General features: G+C 55.2%; 1 protein-coding gene across 2 annotated transcripts in view; it reads left to right on the top strand.

The window, feature by feature from the left end:
- Positions 1–887: 887 nt before the first annotated feature.
- SIN3B (SIN3 transcription regulator family member B) overlaps positions 888–20,220 on the top strand; it is a 37,666-nt gene continuing 18,333 nt past the window's right edge. For both annotated transcript variants that reach the window (XM_047095466.1, XM_047095467.1), the window contains exons 1-7: positions 888–1,001; positions 1,247–1,353; positions 2,633–2,786; positions 10,085–10,285; positions 12,329–12,472; positions 18,226–18,348; positions 19,701–19,790. In XM_047095466.1, the coding sequence (XP_046951422.1) occupies positions 888–1,001; positions 1,247–1,353; positions 2,633–2,786; positions 10,085–10,285; positions 12,329–12,472; positions 18,226–18,348; positions 19,701–19,790 (933 nt within the window). The remainder of the gene's footprint in view (positions 1,002–1,246; positions 1,354–2,632; positions 2,787–10,084; positions 10,286–12,328; positions 12,473–18,225; positions 18,349–19,700; positions 19,791–20,220) is intronic.

A 20,220-nucleotide genomic window follows, 5' to 3' on the forward strand; every position in this document is an offset into this window, starting at 1 on the left:
TTAAGAGGCTCCTGAACTGGGGGCACCTGGATGGCTCAGTCCGTCAAGCGTCTGACTTCCTCTCAGGTCATGATCTCACGGGGTTCGTGAGCTCTAGCCCTGAGTCAGGCTCTGTGCTGACAGCTCAGAGCCTCCAGCCTGCTTTGGATTCTGTGTCTCTCCCTGTCTCTACCCTTCCCCCGCGCTCTCTCTCTCTCTCTCTCTCTCTCTCTCTTAAAAATAAATAAACATTAAAAAAAAAAAGAGAGAGAGACTCCTGAACTGGTCACTGGGTAAATGATGGAATCAGGACTAGAGAAGTGAAGAGAGAAGTGGAACTAAATCAATAGCCAATTAGCAAACATGCACTTCCCAAGGCCCCCTGTGGTGCTGTGTGCCCATGCCCCATTGTCGCATCAACCCTATAAAGCAGGGGTCCACTAATAGTTTTCAGTAAATATATCAGGGCCTGCACATCTTAGGATCTGTCACAGCTGCTCACCCTGCTGTCGTAGTGCAAAAGTAGCCACAGATGATAGGTACACGAGCGGGTGTGCTCGCGTTCCAGTAAAATTTTAATTTACAAACACTGAAATTTGAACTGAAGAAACTTCACGTGTCACGAAATAGTCTTCTCTTTTGATATGTTTCCAACTTTAAAAAATGTAAAAGCCATTCTGAGGTTTGCTTGCGGAGCCGGACAAAAACAAGCGGCACGTCTCGGTTTGCTCTCTCCTGCTATATAAGGAATTGGTTAGCGTTTCAATTTTAGCAAGATCCCGGAGCAAGTCCCTCAAGGAGCCACGCCCCTCGCGACCTCATCAAGCCCCGCCCCTCCGGGAGGAGCCTGCGCATGCGCGGCCGGCCCTCGGGCGGGGGCGGGGCGGGCCGCGGCTCCGACTTCCAACATGGCGCACGCTGGCGGCGGCGGCAGCGGCGGCGGCGGCCCCGCGGGCCGGGGACTGAGCGGCGCCCGCTGGGGTCGCTCGGGCTCCGCGGGCCACGAGAAGCTGCCCGTGCACGTGAGTGCTGTCCCTGCCTTCCCTCGCGAACCCTGTCGTCCGGCCCCCGCGGGCCGATGCCCCTCGCCCGGGCCCCGCCCGGCCCCGCCTCGGCCTCCACTCCGCACAGTCCCCGACCCCAGTCCCCTGACCCCTTACCTCGGCTGCTCCGAGGCTCGGCCCGCCCCCCTCCCCGCCAGAGACCCTCGTCCTCCGTCCCCTCCTCCGCCGACCCCCGCCCACTGGGACCCTCTCCCTCCTCGCAGGTGGAGGACGCCCTCACCTACCTGGACCAGGTGAAGATTCGCTTCGGCAGCGACCCCGCAACCTACAACGGCTTCCTGGAGATCATGAAGGAGTTCAAAAGCCAGAGGTACCCGCGGGACCCCTCCCCACCCCAGGGGGGGCGGCCCTGGGCCGCGATCCGGCTGAGCGGGGTGGGAACCCCCATCCCGGTTTGCCTCTCCGCCCCAGTCGGGTGACCTTGCGCAGGTCGTGGAACCTCTCAGAGCCTCCTTCCTTCTTAAAAAACAAAAAAAAAACAAACAAACAAAAACGGGAGTGGAGAGTACCTCCCCTGTGGAGCTGTTATGGGGATTCCTGGAAGGAGAGCAGGGATGGGGTTAGGAGACAGCGGGAGAGAAGTCCACAAGTGCACAGTGCGGTCCTGTTTTTACTGAAAATGATTTTTCAGTGAATTTTGTTCGTCAAGAATTTTTTAAAATTAATTTTAATTTTTTTAAGCACTACATTAAAAAGCTGTTTATCTTGATCATTGAGTGTTTTGGAGCCCTCTCCCCGCCCCCCGTTAAATCTTGTCATCAAGGTACCCTAGTCCCTGGCCTGTTGGAAAGTAGTGTGCATAAAATGCTTTGTAAAGGGCCTGGCACATAGAAAGGGTTTAAAGCACATTAACTGATTTTGTGGGCACACAGGGGGGTTGGAGATAGATGGGGGACCTCGAGACCACGCCCTCATTTGACAGGGGGCTCACTTGGACTTACAGGGGGCCAGGGGCTTGCCCAGACTAAATTTAGGGGTAGTCAGGACTAGAATTTCCGCACTCTGACTCTTAGGTCCCCGCTGGTCACATCCCCACCATGCTGCTTCCCCCTCTTGAGGAAATGTGATAGTGCTGGCCTGGTTTCCTTCCAAGAGAGCCATGCTAGGGTCTCGAGGGAGCCCCAGTGCAGCCATGACGGAGACCCCTGGCATCGCTGTGCAACTGACACTTGCATTGCCTTTGGTATTTATTTATTGCCATCACTTGCTGGGATCAACACCGGTGTCATAGTTTATCGCATTGCTTAGAGGGCTTTGGCCTCCTCCCTCTTCCTGGAGTCCTGGATTTCCACTCGGCTCTCCTGACATCTTCAGAACCGGATGCATGTGCTTGGAGTGTTCTGGGGAGCCATGCCATGCAAATGCCCTGTGGTTCTCACTAGGAGGGCACAGCAAGCCGGAGCCTGGCTGCCGTGGAAGCAGATTACACGTTACACGTTGGCTGAATCACACCCGGTCACACTGCAGGGTGCCTTGTTGTCCTTCGAGAAGCTCGTTAGGTGGCGCCGTGAAGGGAGTTGGGAGTAGATTTCGCTTTCGGCGTGCTCCCCAAGACACTTGTGCCCACTTCTCATTCTTTTCTGTTCCAGCATCGATACTCCCGGAGTCATCCGACGCGTGTCGCAGCTATTCCATGAACACCCTGACCTCATTGTTGGATTCAACGCCTTCCTTCCCCTCGGGTACCGAATAGACATTCCCAAGAATGGCAAGTTAAACATACAGTCGCCTCTGTCAAGCCAGGTATGCCGCTGCAGGGGTTTGAGGGATCTGGCCTTAACGTGGCCCATTCTGGTACTCAGTCCCCAGGCCCGGTGGTGCGTCTTGTGTCTTACGTTGTGGGAGAGTCAGCGAAGAGCCAGTCTTTTTCCAGACCTGCTGCTCGCTTCTAGCACAGGGCAGAATAGATCAAAATACCTCCACCGCCTGCCTCTTTACCCCCAAATCGATGGATCCATTTGGAGGATTTAAATCAAGAGTGGATGTATGTGCTTGTGTTGGAGGTTGGGGGGGGGGGGGCGGGGCGCATTCTCTTAACAGTTTTATGTCCTGTCAGAATAACCATCCACAGCCACTGAGGCTTTCCCTGTGAGCGGGCTAGGCAGGCCACACTTGGACTTAGGCACGTGGTCTCTGGGCATCCTAGGTGCCGCCCACAAAATAAAGCAGTTGCGATGCGGGTGTGAATAGCCATGTCAGTGTCGCCGTGCCGCATTTAATTACCAACAGGGCCGCTGGCTCAGACAAGGCTTGTGGCTTTTGTTCCTCCTCTATCCCTGCAGTCCGTTCTTGCCTGAGCTCACCAGACCCCCTGAGAAAATGAAAGCCTACGTGAGCTTTACTTTCATAAAGTAACCATTGTCTTTTTCTCCACCTTGGCCCTGTTGCCATAATGCTGTGCTCTTGGTGGGGGGGGGAGGGACACCTGGTGCATTGGGGATGTTTGGAAGCATCCCGGCACTCCACCCACTAGGCCCTCACCCAGTGGCAACAGCCAAAAGTGTCACCAGACGTCGCCAGATGCCTCCTAGGAGCAAAATCGCCCCCATCAGGAACCACTGGTGTGTGTGAACCCGCTCTTCCAGCCTCTTCTCGCTCTGCCCCAGGGGTTTGGGTTTTTAGCGGGGAGTGTAAAACATTGCCCACAGGAAGCATTTGGTTGGTTTCTTGGTTTTGCCTGTGACGAAAGAGTCAGATTTGGAAAAAGAACAGCCAGGCGCAGTGTGACAGTGACCGCCCTCTCTGAGAGCGAGGTTTTAAAAAGGAACTTGGGAGTGCATGGCCGCTGAACTCCAGAGCCCTTCCCTTTCGCATTTACGAGTGGGGCCCCACGATCCAGACGTAAGGCTCGCGGGTCCAGACAGCGCAAGCCTGAGTGGGATTAATCTTCGGAACTGTCACAGCTGGCGAGGAGACCAAGCTCATCTGCAGCAGTTTGCACGGGAGCACTTTGACGAGTCCGAAGCGCCATATAAACACAGGGTGTCATTGCCATCACTCACGAAGAAAGAGCCGAGGTCGAAGACCTAAATTGCGCTCCAGGTGTGGAAATCGCCTCTCTCCATCCCCGACCGTTGGAGGAACCCTGCTCGCGGGGCTGGATCTCCGTGTGAACCTGCACGGTGGTTACATTTGGAGGCCGTCCTTCCCGGAAAACAGCCACAAGGCCCTTGCTGTTGTGCTCACTCCATGGAGAGCTGTGACGGAGAGAGCGAGGCCAGTCCAGCCCTTTCTTCCCCGTGACTTAACAGTTACTTAACCCAGCTTTATAATCTCGCTGAAGCCCAGAGCCCCGAAACCAGCATATCTGGAGCCCCCTTCGACGGCCGCCCACGCCATTTCAGTCCACATTGATTGACCTGCCTGTTTTTCCAGCCCTGCTTTCCGGTGCTCCTTCGGGCCAGGCATAAACGAGGTGGCCTCTTGGCTTCCAAAGCTCGTTTTGAAGTACAGGTTTTTTTTTTTTTTTCATTTTTCATCTTACAAGTCCCGTCAGCTACAGGCAAGGAAGGAGTAGCTCTCAGATGCTGACAAAGAGAATTAAGGGAGGCCCACACTGTGGGGGGCCCTTTGCCCTTTGTGCAGGTTTCTCAAGCCTTGGCCCTGTTGCCCTTGGGACCAGATCGTTCTTTCTGGAACAGGCTGTCCTGGGCACTGTAGGGTGCTGAGCGGCGTCCCCGGCTGCCACCCCCCACCGTGTGACAACCTAGAAGCGTCTCCCCATGTTGCTACGTGCCCCTGTGGGACAGAATCGTCGTCCTTGAGAACACTAGTGTGAGAGGAGGACAGACGCGTGCCATGATGGGGGGGGGTGCGGCCAGAGGAGGGCCAGGGCAGCACGGGGGGGGGGGTCTGCCGCCTCCTGAGCCAGTCATCCAGGCCTCCGTTGTAATGTTACTCCTCAGCCCTCGACCCGCCCCCCCAACCCCCCCATCATTCTCACATCACCCCATCTCGGGTGTTTTAAAATAGCAACGCTAGGATGTGAAGTTAAAAATCTGCTGTGCCTTGGTTTGCCTGGCCCGGCAGACCTGAGCACAGCTCAGGCAGGCCCCTCGTCTGTCTGGTTCACAACGGTGTCCCCTGTTCCAGGACGGTGCCAGGCGCGTGTGGGAGGAGCAAGACGCAGCCTGTGGGTGGGAAAGTGATGAATCTCCCAGCTCCCAGGTTCGCTTCAGACCAACCCCGCCTCCCGGGAGCCAGCCCTTTTATGGTTGGCGGGAGCACAGGTAACGGTAGTGAACCTTTAGGGGTCGCTCGTACTCTAAGTGGTCCCTTTCCCTTCAGAGGCAGGCCTGCCGCGTTTTCCCTGGGGGAGGGTCATTTGGAAGTTCAGTGAGTTCCTGGAGGGTCGCATCTCACGTTGGTGTCTTAGTCACTCAGGGGGCAGGTGTAGATCACCTCCTCTGCGCCCAGCGCTGGGGTTTATTCAGAGTCCCTGCTGTCAGGGGCACTTTGCAGGTCCACGTGGGGGACTCAGAGGATACGGATGGACAGATTAATACCCGAGGGGGTTTAGGGCTGCGAGTGAAGGCAGGGGCAGGGTTTGAGGAGCCGTGGGCAGATGCTGCATGAGCGATCAAGAACCCCGCCTGTGTCTTGGGGTGGAGGTGTCCTGGGTGGGGTTTAAGAGCCTGGGGTGGGAATGAGTGGGCGTGCTTGAGAGACAGCCAGGGAGCCTGTGGGGTTGGGAAGTAAAGGGGAGAGGGTGGAGGAGAGAGCCAGGAGCATGAGGAACCAGTGGAGAGTTCCAGAAAGGCCGCTCTGGCTGCGGTGCCAGAAGTGGACTGAGGGGGCAAGAGAGGATCTGGGAGGCCATGGAGGGGTCCGTGTGATCCAGGCAGAGTGGGTGGGGAGTCTGTGAAAGTGGGAAGTCCACGGAGGCTCCAGGCGGCCTCAGCCTCTGGGTGAAGGTGGCAGGCACTTGCTGAGGTGAGCGAAGCCTGGGAGCGGTCCGGGTGGCAGGGTGCCGCCCTGTGTTTGCGGTGTGCTGTCTGATGAGCTGTCTCCTGCCTATCTGGGTGGGGCTGTGTGCGGCCACCGCTCCAAGGGCTGGCTATGTGGGGCTGGCCATCTGTGCCTAGGAGTATACCTAACTGTGCCTGTCAGGTCACTCAGGATAAGCAGACAAGAGAAAAACTTGGATTGTTCTGGAAGGTTTAGAGCAGGGGTTGGCCCGTGGGCCAAAGCCAGCTTGTATTTGTATGGATAGTGGTTTTTACATTTCCCAGAGACGACATTAAAAATGTTTTAGCAGGGGCACCTGGGTGGCTCAGTCAATTAAGCGTCCAACTTTGGCTCAGGTCACGATCTCACTGTTCATGAGTTCGAGCCCTGCGTTGGGCTCTGCACTGATAGCTCAAGAGCCTGGAGTCTGCTTCAGATTCTGTGTCTCCCTCTCTCTCTGCCCCTCCCCTGCTTGTGCGCGCTCTCGCTCTCTCTCTCTCTCTCTCAAAAATAAATAAATATTAAAAAAAATTTTTTAGGGGTGCCTGGGTGGCTCAGTTAAGCATCCAGCTCTTAATTTTAGCTAAGGTTATGATCTCACAGTGAGATTGAGCCCCACATCGAGCTCTGCACTGGGCTTTGAGCCTGCTTGAGATTCTCCCTCTCTCTCTGCCCTCCCCTTGCATGCTCTCTCACTCTCTCTCTCAAATAAGTAAGTAAGTAAGTAAATAAATAAATAAATAAATAAAACTTGAAAATAAAGATTTTAAGAGCACCTGGATGGCTCAGTTGGTTAAGCATCTGACTCTTGATTTCAGCTCAGGTCATGATCTCATGGTTCATGGTTTTGAGCCCCATGTCAGGCTCTGTGCTGACAGCTTGGAGCCTGGAGCCCGCTTTAGATTTTGTGACTCTCTCGGTCTACCTCTTCCCCACTTGTGCGCGCGCACTCTCTCTCTCTCTCTCTGAAAAACAAATAAACAAAAAAAAAAACCCACCAAAGTTTTGAAATTGTGATAATATTCACATAACCTGAATTCCCGTTTTTTAAGTAAAGTATACAACTCCGTGGGTTTGCATATGTTGACACAACCACCGACACTAATTCCAGAACATTTTTATCACCCCAGAAAGAAACCATACCTCCCAATTCTCCTCTCCCACCAGCTTCTGGCAACCACTAATCCACTTTGTAGATTTGCTTGTTCTGGACATTTTATTTCAATGAAATCATGTGTAATTTTTTGTGTCTGGCTTCCTTCACGTAGCATTAGGGTTTCGAGGTTTATTCTCCTTGTAGCATGTGTCAGAGCTTCCTTCCCTTTGTTTTTTTTCTTCCTAATATTTTGTTTTTAATTTTATTTTAGAGCACACGAGCAGGGAGAGGGGCAGAGAGAGAGAGAGAGAGAGAGAGAGAGAGACTCTTAAGCAGGCTCCATTGCTCAGTGTGTAGCCCAACGTGGGGCTCGATCCCATGACCCTGGGATTGTGATCTGAGCCGAAACCAGGAGTCGGACGCTCAGCCGACTGAGCCACCCAGGCACCCCTCTTCTTTCCTTTTTATAGTTGAATAATACTCCCATCGTATGGTTGGACCACATTGTTTATCCATCCCTCCGTTAATAGACACTCGGGCCGTCTGCACGCCTGTTTTCGACTCTTTGGTAGATACCTAGGAGTGGGATTGCAGGGTCACGTGGTAACTATGTTTAACTTCCCGACGAACCGCCAGACCGTTGGCCACGGCAGCTGCACCAGGACTGTCTGGCCCTCTTTGCCAAGCCGTGGCCGTGAGGAGAGTTCACCTTGACACAGTGCCTCACTCCAGGGCACTGGAAGGGGTACGCCCCGTAGGTGGGCAGCTCCGATGAGCACAGCCGCCTCTGCAGCAAACCTCTGCCCCAAGGCTGTTCCATCCCCCTAACCCTCCCTGGCTCCTGCTGACTCCTGCTGACTCCTTCTGGCTCCTTCCGCTGCCAGGCCAGCACACCTGGAAGGAAGGTGGTAGAGGTAATCAGCAAGAGCGTCCCCACCGCTAGGGAGAGCCGGTGTTTAGAATTGTGGCTGCTGCGGGTCTTTGGCGTGTGTGCTTGTCTCGGCTCAGACTTTTCTTTTTTTTTTTTTTTTTTTCAAAAGAATTTTTCTAATGTTTATATATTTCTGAGACTGAGAGAGACAGAGCATGAGTGGGAGAGGGGCAGAGACAGAAGGAGACACAGAATCTGAAGCAGGCTCCAGGCTCCGAGATGTCAGCACAGAGCCCGACGCGGGGCTCGAACTCACGGACCGCGAGATCGCGACCTGAGCCGAAGCTGGATGCTCAACCGACTGAGCCACCCAGGCGCCCCTTGGCTCAGACTTTTCTAGAGTTGCTTCTGCACCCATGTTTTGGGCTGAGTTGTGTCCTCTCCCCAACCCCGTCCCCACCCCCCACAATTCATACATTGAGGGCCCAACCCTCAGTATGTCAGAACGTGACGGTACTTGGAGACCTTTAAGAGGTAATTAAGGTAAAATTAATTTACCTTAGGGTAAAAGGGTAAGAGGCCCTTAGGGTGTCCTTATAAGAAGAGGAAATTTGGACACACGAGGGACCCACAGAGACGGTCAGCGATGAAGACGGCCGCCTGCAAGCCCAACATGCCTCCAGAGATACCAACCCTGCCGACACCTTGATCTTGGACTCCAGCCTCCAGAACCGTGAGGAAATAAATTTCTGTTGTGTCAGCGGCCCAGTCTTGTGGTGTTTTGTTACGGCGGCCTGAGTGGCATAGCACACCCGTCCAAGAGGACAGCGAGTGTGCCCGACGGGTGTGCCCATCATGATGACAGCTGTGTGCCCGGCACTCCCCATCCTGCAGAGTCTCCGGGTCAGTGCTTGGTGCCACGTGCTGATATCACCGCCCGCCGAGGGGGATGGGAACAGCGGCTCAGTCTGCTCTTTCTGGTCATCTGATGATTCCCAGCAGTGGATGAGGCCGGCTCTGTTCCAGGCACTGTTCCAGGCACTTGGGATACGGCAGCGAACAAAGTGGCATCTCTGCCCTCAGGGCGTTTGCCGTCTGGTGGGGGGTGAACAGACAACAAAATGAGTACAATATGTTATGTGTAGGAAGGTGACACATGCTGTGGAGAAAAACCGAGCAAGAAAGGGGCTTGGAATGCTGGGAGACAAGGCCATTCGAGTTTGGCGTGGGGCGGTTCCGGAAGACTTGCCGAGAACGTGTCCTCACAGATACCTGAAGCGGAGCTGGAGGGATCCCAACCTGCTGGAGAACCAGCTGTGTGCGCGGGGGACCTGCAGGATGCCAGGGGGTCGCCCCTGAAAGCCCAGTCAGGGTTTGTGGGGCGTCCTCAGAACCGCGCATGAAATTTCAGTTTAGAAACCTCAGCATCCCCTTCTTCATGGGGGTGGTCCTGCCCTGCCGCAAGTTAGGATTCTGGGCGCCCAGGAGAGAGACGTGTGTGTCTGTTTTCTTTCTCGTCTTTGTACAGACAGGAAAGCACACGGACGGAGGGCAGGCATGACGACTGGCCAGGGCCCGTCTCCTCTCCCGGGTGACGCACCCCGGGCTTAGCACCCGAAGTCCCACAGTCCTGGACGGCGTGGGCAGCGGGGCCCCAACTTTGCCGGCACCGCTGACAGCAGGTGCTTTCACACCTCAGGACAGTCTCACTGCAGTGGGCTGGCTTGAAAGCGTGGGGAGATTCTACAAACAGCCTCAAACTCCACTCCGAAGGGCATTACACTGTCCGCTTCTCGTGCCTTTCTCCCGAATGCTTGCTTTTCAAGGTGTCCGGTTGTCCATCAAACTTCTGTGTTCTTTGGTGAGACGGAGGCGAGTTCAGGAGACTCACCGGGCGCCAGGCAGATGCACAGAGTGGTGAGGGAGGAGTTACCTGCACGTTCCGTGCAGCGGGTTCCCCCCTCCTTCGCTCCCCCCAAAGGAACGTTTCCCTGCATCTCGTTAAAAACCTTGGCTCCACGCTGGGTTTTGTGCTTGCTCTTGGCGCAGGCAGTGGCTCTGCCCGGCGTTCCTCACCCCTGTTCCCGGCGTCAGGACCGCCGGTAACTCGGGTCGTGCTGTTCGCAGGAGAATTCGCACAACCACAGCGACTGCACGGAGAACTTCAAGCAGCAGATGCTGTACAAGGAGGACAAAGCCCAGGTGCCCTTGGAGTCAGATTCCGTGGAGTTCAACAACGCCATCAGCTACGTGAACAAGATTAAGACCCGTTTTCTAGACCACCCGGAGATCTATAGATCGTTCTTGGAGATCTTGCACACTTACCAGGTGAGCGGCCTCCAGTCACACTTCGCCGGCGTTCATGGCGCCGCATCCGAGGTGTTCACGTTGTCTGGTCTGAATTCGTCAAACCCTGTAAAATTCTGATTGGCTTTTTTTTTTTTTTTTTAACTGCGATACAGTATACGAACCTAAAACCCCCCACTTTAATCTTTTCTAAGTGTCCAGTTCATTGGCATTAACTGTGCAGCTATTACCCCCCTCCATTCCCAGAACCCTTTTCATCTTGCAAAACTGAGACTCTGTCCCCATTAAACACGAACTCCCCCAGCCCCTGGCTCCCACCATCCTGCTGTCTGTCTCTCTGAATTTGACGACTCCAGGGACCTCCTGTCATAAGTGGGATCATAACAGTATTTGTCCTTTGGTGTCCAGCTTCTTTCATTCACCATGATGTCCTAAAGGTCCGTCCACGTTGTAGCCTATGTCAGAATCTCCTTCCTTTTTCAGGCCGAAGACTGTTTCGTGGCCTTGACACCCCAGTTGTGTTTATCCGTCCGTCCATTGATGGCCACTTGGCCTGCTCCCGTGTTTTGGCTGTTGTGAATATGATACTGCTGTGAACATGGGCATACCAGTACCTGTCGGAGTCCTGTTTAGTTACGATTTGATTTGATTTTTAATTTTTCTCAAGATTTTAGGTAATCTCTGCACCCAACATAGAACTTGAATTCAGAACCCCGAGGTCAAGAGTCATGTGCTCTACTGACTGAGCCAGCCAGGCGCCCCTCGTTAGGATTTTGATGTGCTCTTTGAGGCACCTCTGCATCCAAGAAGTACTAGGAAGCACCTAATACAGGGATTTAAAAAGGACCTAAGAAGCTGGTCTTCTTTTTATAAGAAGGCTTCGCGATTGTTTTGACAACACAGCTAACCTTTATTTATGCTAATTGCCAGCAAGTTCTGTGCACGGCCTGGGGCGACAGAGATAAGTGGTTGCTGCTTGGTTCGGTCTGGAAGGAGAAACTTAGAGCTCTGCAGGGTGGAGAAAAAAAAGAAGTGTGTGGGAGGAGGCCTGGGGTTCATGGTTGCCAACCCTGGACAGGGGTGGGGGGGGTAGTAGGGGTCAGGAGGGGGAGATTCAGGTTGAATTTGACACACCAGTCAGAACCATCAGGCAGCTGAGTGTAGACAAAGGGTGGACTGTCTCGAAGCCAGGAAGGTCTGTGCAGTGCCGTCACAGGGGTCAGATCAGATAGAGGGCTTCAGGGGACCTGAGGGCTGGGAGGGAAATGTCAAGGCCACTTGATGGGAGGGCTCACTCCCCTTAGAGCCACGGAGCAGGAATGTCATGCTGTGCACTCTAGGGGAGCCCCAGCACCGCCACCTTTGTTCTGTCACATCCTTGGGGATAAAGTTGACAGGGACTTATTTCTAATGGCCATCCTGAGTTCTGCTTGCTGTTTCCGCCCCTCCCGACCCGGGTCCCCTCCAGTCTTCATCTTGTCGCTTTAAGCTCCAGGTCGGGCCGTCTTCCTTCAACCATTGGGGTCTTTGTGACTCCGGGTGGACAGGCCCCTCATCCTGGTAGTCCCTTCCCTTCAAGGTCCAGCCTCAGCTCCACGCTCCCCTCCCCCCTGCGCGGCAAAACACGCCCCTTCACCCTTGGGAGGGGAGCGGGCTCATCACTCACCTTGTACTTCCCCAGCCTCTGGTTGAGGACACGCAAGGGTGGAGGCCAAATCTTTGATGGCACGACTGTGCCCTGCTCTCATTCCGTCCACACTCCTACACAAGCCCCATCCCTGGCCAGGGCTCAGGCTGTGTCGTGCAGTAGGACCAGGACAAAAGCGTGCAGAGCTATTCTCCAGAGCGAGGGGGCCCAGCGCGGGGCACCCCGGGGTGTCAGCAGGATGGCAGGCCGCACTCCTGTCTCCTGGTGGTGGCGGTCACGGGCTCAGTCGGCCGGTTAGTTCTCTGTTTCGTGAGTCATCCCTCTGTCTCCTCCACAGCGGGATGCCTGAATGTCACAGCCTGGGGTGCCTCGTTCCTTGGCTAACAACTCATTTTCCCTTTCCTGAAAATCGGCAGAAGGAGCAGCTGAGCACGAAGGGCCGGCCATTCCGAGGCATGTCCGAGGAGGAGGTGTTCACCGAGGTGGCCAATCTCTTCCGGGGCCAGGAGGACCTGCTGTCCGAGTTTGGACAGTTCCTGCCTGAAGCCAAGCGCTCCCTGGTGAGTACAGAGTGCCCACTGTGACCCGAGGGCCACCTTCTTCTCAGCCAGGACCCTGTTTCTCAGGGCAGCCCTGAAGACCAGGCCAGCCTTACCCGCCCCCACCCTCCACCCCCGCCCGGGACACACTGGCTTCCCCCAGAAGCCACACAGTGTGCAGACACCCATGGGCCCCCCGTTCAAGCTCACGTCCACATCCTGCTGGGGCAGGTCCTGCTGTGGAGACCTGCCTGCAACCGGTGCCCTATGGGCAGGTGCAGGTGGGGGCGGTCCAAGGCAGCGTGGGGAACGAGGGGCACAGAGGGCGATGAGGGGCTTGGGAGAGGAGGGCAGGCGCGCAGACCGCATCCTCGGCCTTTCCCCCCCTGCCGTGGCCTGAGGCCCACCGGGCTGCCCTTGCCACATCCTTTTCATTTTATTTTCTGTGAATGTAAGGCTTTTTAAAACTTGAAGTGAAATTCACGTAATGTAAAATACACCATTTTGAAGCATTCGGTTCAGTGGCATTTGGTTCACAGTATTATTCAACCAGCACTTGTGTCCAGTTCCAGAGCATTTTCATCACCCCGAAGGAGACCCTGGCCCCAGGTGCAGGCACTCCCCACTCCTCCTCGCCCAGCCCCCGGTACCCGCCAGGCTGCTTTCTGTCCCCGTAGATTGACCTATTCTGGACGTTTCGGGTAAAGGAGATCACATGTCACGTGGTCTTTAGTGTCTGGCTTCCACTCAGCGTGATGTCCCCGAGGTTCATCCACGTCATGACATGCGCCCAGCCCTCGTTCCTCGTTATGGCTGAGTCATACTCCTTTGTGTGGACGGACTGCATTTGCTGTATCCCTTCCCCCGTTAGTGGACATCTGGGTTGTTTTCTTTTAGGGGATTGTGAGTGACGCTGCCGTGAACGGGCATGTGCGGGGATTGATTTGAGTCCCCGATTTCAGTTCTTTGGGGTCTATACCAAGGAGTGGAATTGCTGAGTCATACGGAGACTCTGTGTTTAACTTTTTAAGGAGCTGCCGAAACTGTTCCACAGCAGCTGCACCGTTTTACATTCTCGCCGGCCGAGCACTTCGCCTCGTCCCCAGCACTTGGTGGTTTTTGTTTCGTTTTGTTTAAACATTTTTTTTCCAACATTTATTTATTTTTGAGAGACAGAGCGAAACAGAGCACGGGCTGGGGAGGGGCAGAGAGAGGGAGACACAGAATCCAAAGCAGGCTCCAGGCTCTGGGATGTCAGGCCAGAGCCCGACGCAGAGCTCGATTCAGCAGGGCTGAATCTGTTTATTAGCTTTATTTTTTATCTATTTTTAAAAGCTGATTTAGTTTTTGAGAGAGAACATGCAGGTGGGGGAGAGGCAGAGAGAGAGAGGGAGAGAGAGGATCCCCAGCAGGCTCCACACTGTCAGCACAGAGCCTGACGCGGGGCTGGAACCCGTGAATCGTGAGATCGTAACCTGAGGTGAAATCAAGAGTGGGATGTTTAACCGACTGAGCCACGCTGTTTGTTAGCTTTAATAGTCTTGTGTCTCCACTAGGAATTTTTATATACGTGATACCATGCCATCTGCTAATACAGCTTTCCTTCTTTTCCAATTTGGGTGCCTTTTATTTCTTTTTCTTGGCCTAATTGTTGTGTTGAACAGAAGTGGGAGCAGGCATCCCTGTCTTGGTGCTGACCTTAGAGGGGAGGCTTTCCGGCTTTCAACGGAGTGTGCTGGGAGCTTTGGGCTTGTCGTAAATGCCTGTTATCAGATTGAAGAAATGCTTTTCTATCCCTAGTTTGTTGACTGTTCCGTTTCCTCTTTTTGTTCCCTGCTTTGGACGTTGAGTTGGGGCGCGAGCACACAAGCGTGCCCACTGCTCCCCCTCCCCCCTGCCCCATCTTAGGGCATCACCACCTCTCCAGGGTCCCGCTTCTAAATGAAGATGTGGTGGGGCGGGGGCAGGGCTGGGGGCAGCAGTCTCGAGTCGGGGGCTTGGTGGGATGGGCACAGGAGTCTGGGTTTGGATGCCATCAACATTCTAGGTAGAATCGCGTGGCCTCCCAGTGTCCGTGAGTGCCGTCTCTAAGTTGGGATACCACCCAGAAACACTTCCTGACTCAAAGTCCCAGAAGCTCTGTTCCTGTCAAGTCGGGAGCTGTAGCCTGTCCTTCCAACCTTCCTGGAGCCTTGGGTGCGCTCAGGGGCTGGAGGGCCGGGCCGGGCCCTGGGAGCACACAGTCTGGGCCGAGACACTGGCTCGGCCTCCACAGGGGGGCTTGAGCCAGCCGCGTCACCTCCTGCGCCTCGTTCCCTTGTGTCTCACGTGGGGATGATGGCCTTCCTGCTCAGATGCAGATTGGCAAGCTGTCAAGTGCTTTGCGCTCAGCCCGGGACACACGCGGTACCCCAGAAAGAGCAGCTCTCGTCGTTCAGGGAAGGCGGGCGTAGGACCCAGACGGATTATCCCCCACGCTCTCCCAGCGCCAGCGTCCCCCCAGAGTGTCCGCCCAGGCGCAGGGCCTCCCTCTGCCCCGCCAGGACCGGCCTGCCACCTGGCCTGTGGGAGGCCCCTGGGGAGTACCCGGGGAGGGCTGAGCAGAGCCCCCTGGGGACAGGGAGCTCCCCTCTCCCAGAGGCTCTCAGCTGAGCCCACCTCCTCGTGTCCCCACCCTCGTGTGCGCTCTCGGCCCTGCGTGTCTCTCTGAAGTGCCACAGCCCATGGCCCTCCTCGGGCGGGCCCCCTTTTCCCACACAAGGCCCCCTGCGGTGCTGCGCGCGCCCTTGTGTTGGTGCTCCTGGGGTGCAGCTGTGCGCACTTGGGCCCCGGTAGCTGGGGCTGAGTGCTGCCACCCGCCGGCTGGCCCCGACCCACCCCCTCCTGTGGCACACTCGGTGGGCTGTCGGACTGTCGTGCTTTCAGATCGGGATCTCGCACCTGGGCTCCGGCCTGTGTGGTGGCAGCTCTCGTCCCGGGCCCTGCCCTCTCTGGGGGCAGCGCGGAGGACAGGGGCAGCCCATCCTCGGGGCAGAGGTGCCTGGCCGAGTCCCAGGCCCGCTTTCGCGGTCCTGGCAGAGATCAGGGGGCCAGGGATGTCCCCTTTCAAGAGCGCCCTGCCTGGACAGGAGCTGGAGGTGCAGCACTGGGGGAGGGACCCTAGCAGGTCCTTGGGGCTGCGAGCCCTGCCTCTGCAGGAAGTTGGGAAAGCGGGCGCGGAGCCCCCCTCTGCTAGAGTTGTGGGGGTGGGGTGCACAGCACACACGTGGTGACTCACAAACAGGCGGTCCGAACTCTGCAGGCTTGCAGCAGGCACAGCCTTACTTTCCCCTTGAGGTTTCAGTCTTGGTCCTGGGTCCTCAGTGCTGCGTGGGGCCGGCCTAGCCTTGTTCTCCGATTGCCATGGCCGCGCGCCCCCTGCTGGGCACCGCTGAGCATTTGTGAAGCTGGACGCTGACAGAGCCCGCCCTGGAAGAGTCAGCGTCTCCCTCCCCAAAAGCACCTGCCCACACAGTTTCTTTAAATAGCTTCTGTTATCAGTTCAGCAGAGGGTTTTTTTGTGTTTATCGATCAGAGCGTCTTGTACATTTTAACAGATTGAATGAATTTTTTTTAAACTATTAAAAGCACCCACATACAATCTGTTGTATAATTTGATCTTTTATTCACCATCCTTTATGTTAGTTTTTGAATTTCCATTAAGACTGCAGGAAAAAGAAACCAAAGATGAAATTCGATACTGTGCTAATTAAACGTGACCACTTGGCCTAAGAGGGGTCAACAAACTTTTTTTTTTTTAATGTTTGTTTATTTTGAGAGAGAGAAAGCAGGAGCAGAGGAGGGGCAGAGAGAGAAAAACTCCCAAGCAGGCTCCGTGCTGTCAGCACAGAGCCCAACGTGGGGCTCGATCCCACAAACCCTGAGATCGTGACCTGAGAGTCCGGTGCTTAACCCACTGAGCCACCCAGGTGCCCCAACAGACGTTTTATGAAGAGCCAGATAGTAAGTGTCTTAGGCTTTGCAGGCCAGTGGGTCTCTGTCGCAGAGACTCGGCTCTGTCATTATGGCCGGAAAGCAGCTTTGGATGCTCTGTAAACCAGTGGGCGTGGCTACGTGCCAGTAAAACTTTGTTTGCAAAAACAGGCCCAGCATGGGTAATATGTCAGCCCCTGGCCACAGTGTCTTTGGGGGTCCGTCCGGCTCACACGTTCGTGATTGGGCACACATAACTAAAAAGTAAGAACTGTCTGAAGTATTAGAGAAACTCGATAATACCGAGCTTGTCTTCTGGCTGGGGAAGCCTGGCTGGGCGAGCGGTGGGTTTCCCAATCAGGCCCCTGGTCCCACTCGGCACATCACGGCGTCACCCGGCCGTCTCCTTTAGGAATCGGTGCTTGCACCTGTTCTGACATCGACAACAAGAAATAGCGGTTGAAGATGGTTCTTTCGAGTAGCTTTGAATCTCTAGAAAACTGTTCTCCAGAGAAGTGTAATCAATCCCCTAAGGGCCAAGTTTTGCCGATAATTAAATGATGGGTCTTTAATACGATCGGTATAATTATTATGGTAAAAATCACACGTGTTCATGAGAAAACCAAGCGTTAATGAGAACATCAGTAAACTTCCCCTTCCCTGTCTCAGTTTCTAAGTCATTCTCTTCAGAGTTACGTACTCACAAATGTCTTACATTATCTTTCCAGAAGTTTCCTACACACGTGCAAACGAATATTTATTCTCCGATAAAAACTAAACATCCGCTTGTTTATTCTGCCCCTACATTTTTTTTTTCTTGTTCACGTAAGAATGTACCAGGTACACCTGTCCCCAGCAGGGACACAGAGGACATGGACACAGAGTTCATTGGTATCTGATAGTTCCTGGCTATTTTGTTTGGCTACATCACACCTTGCTCACCCAGCCCACACTTCGGGCCAAGAGCACTCCTCCCTTCAGGTCGTGTCTCCACGTCCCAGGTTCGATGGCGGGGCGGGACCTGGGACGTGGTGGGGTGACTGCGGGGTGCCTCTCTGGCCCAGCACACATCTTGCAGAAAACCTTGCGGCCTGTCTGCCTCCCCAGCGTCTGCTCCGCTCTCCGCCACGTGCACATAGATGCAAATCCTGAACCGTTCTTCCGGAACTGTTTATCGTAAATATGGCCGACACCCTGTAGACACCCCACTTGTGAGGAGCATCCCTGCCTATGAAGCGTAGAACCTGGGAGGACCAGTGACAAGCCCCTCGCTGCGTGCTGACTCTCCTCAAGACGTGTTTTCTCACTCGTAGAGAAGAATACAGACTCAGCTGGAAGCCCCCGCCCCCCGCCCCCCTCCTCCGCAGGTGCCCTGGTAGCCGCTAGCTGCTTCCTCTTACTGCCAAGGCTGGTGCGTGCCAGTGTCCCCGCCTGAAATGCTCTTTCTATGGGTCACTCAGACATGCGGGACATCCCGTTGTCAGTGGTCTGTTGGGTGCGCCCAACTCTGGTGTCTCCCTGCTGTGCCCTCCTGAACCTGTCAGGACCCTCATCCATCCTGGCCTTTCCTGCACCTTCACCATGTTAAGATTACGATGATTTGGGTGCACGGTCTCTCCCCTAGTAAACGTGAGCATCTCGAGGCTGGAGTCGTCTTGCCTGTAGACGGGGCCCCTGGCCTGTGGCAGGCGGCATTCACTGGGGCCGTGGGCCGAGCCAAAGGTGGTTCCACGCACTCAGACCCGCCAAGAGCCAGTCCCGAAGGGCCCAGCCCTAATCGCCTCCTGTGTTTGTGTTTTTAGTTCACAGGAAATGGACCATGCGAAATGAACAGCGTCCAGAAGAGTGAGCATGAGAAGAATCTGGAACACAGCAAAAAGCGCTCTCGGCCCTCGCTCCTCCGTCCGGTGTCTGCACCAGCCAAGGTAACCGTCAGCTGTGCACATAGATGTCCACATATGTGGGCACCCAGCAGCCTGGTCCTCGGGAGTAGATGACCTTGGGAGCAATATGCAGAGGCTCCGAGCACCAGACCCTGGGAATGGACCCTGGTCTGACTGGAATTCATCAGCTGTGGGACCTTAGGATGTCAGCTCACTCCTAAGGTGGCTGTTTACCTGTTACCCCTGGCTCACAGGATTGGTATGAGGAGTGTTACCTTTTCCGGTGGAAATAGGATGTACTGCTCAGTCTGCTCCTTTTCGCCATAATGGCTCTTTCATAGGCAGGGCCACCATGTGCGGTTGTGCAGGTTGGTCACTGCACAAGAAGCCTGCTGAGGGGTGAAAGAGGCTGAGATCCAGCTCCTGTCGCACTCATTACCTGTGATGGCGATTTTCTAATTCCATCACATTTTGTGCATTTACTAGTTGGCTTTCTACTGTAAGGAAGAGCTTTTCTTCATCCCCATTTATCGGGTTACCTATACCAGCATGGACCCTGGGTTATAACCCATGATTTTCATTATTTATCTTGGCATCTAAACTGTCTCAGATATGGCCAGTGGGGCCCCTTCAAGCTGGCTTCTGTGTCCTCTGGACATATCCCCAGCATTGGGAGATGATTTTGTAGGGTCCGCAACGCCTCAAGAGTGCTGGTCTAAGAGTGCTCTAAACTGGTCTAAGTCCAGTTTAGAGACAGAAGTCTTCACAGAGATTTAAAACCCAAGCTTCTTGGGGCATCTGGGTGGCTCAGTCGGTTAAGCGCCCAACTCTTGATTTCGGCTCAGGTCATGATCTCGCCGTTCGTGGGTTTGAGCCCCGTGTGGGGCTCCGCGTTGACTGTGCAGAGCCTGCTTGGGATTCTCTGTCTGTTCCTTCCCCACATGCGTGCTCTCTCTCAAAATAAATTAAAAACAATTTTTTTTTTTTTAAACCCGGGCTGATCCAAGAGATTGGATCATCCTGTCCTCTTCCCGTCCCCTTGCCCCCACCATCACAGCCCACAGGACAAAACAGGCAGGGGAGAGGGTTCTGATACTGTGTCCAGGGGCACGTCTCCCTTGCTGTTCCAATTTTGTGATGCTCCCGCCTGGTATCAAAAGCCCTAAACTGCCGAGATTTAGATCCCAGATTGTGGGCAGGGCGGTTGTGACCGTCACCCTTCGCCAGGCCACGGAGGCTGAGGTGGGTGGTCCTGAGAATTCCTTCACAGGGGTCCGGGGCAGACCTCCCCCGGCACCTCATGACGGTTGCTGTCGGGAGAGCTCAATGTTGCCGATGTGGCAACTCTGACAAAGATGCACGGAGCCTTCACGGCACGGGATTTCTCTCCACAGAAGAAAATGAAACTCCGAGGTACCAAAGACCTGTCCATCGCTGCCGTGGGCAAGTATGGCACGCTGCAGGAGTTCTCCTTCTTTGACAAGGTGAGCCGTCGAGGCCGGCCTCCCCCAGCTCGGACGTGCAGGGTGGGAGCCCCGGGGAAGGGAGCTGGGAGGGTGGGGAGCTGCTGGGGCCGGCCCGGGAGAAGGGGCCGGCACCCAGCTTCCACAGCAGACAGAGGGGGCGTGGGTGGGCAGGAGGCAGCAGGGCTCGGAGCCCCAGCAGGCTTGAGGACGCACGTCCGCCCCTCCTGAGCTGTATGGCTTTCCTAAAGCAAGGATGGTCCCCTGGTTCCCCCATCGGGGGCAGGAGCCAGCGAGATGGCCCCGTGCGTGCACTGTCCGCGCCACGTTATCAGTTGCACGCAGAGCATTGCCCTGCGGCCCGCGGCCGTCCCTCGAGGTCATGCCTGTGTTGGTGACTCTGCGCTCACCGAGCGGTGTCTGAGCCGAGCGAGGGGAGGGGTGAGGGTGG

This window comes from Lynx rufus, unplaced genomic scaffold (assembly GCF_022079265.1).
Source record: "Lynx rufus isolate CCGP_SWC_20201006 ecotype Redwood Valley unplaced genomic scaffold, mLynRuf1.p SCAF_4, whole genome shotgun sequence".
Lineage (NCBI taxonomy): Eukaryota > Metazoa > Chordata > Mammalia > Carnivora > Felidae > Lynx > Lynx rufus.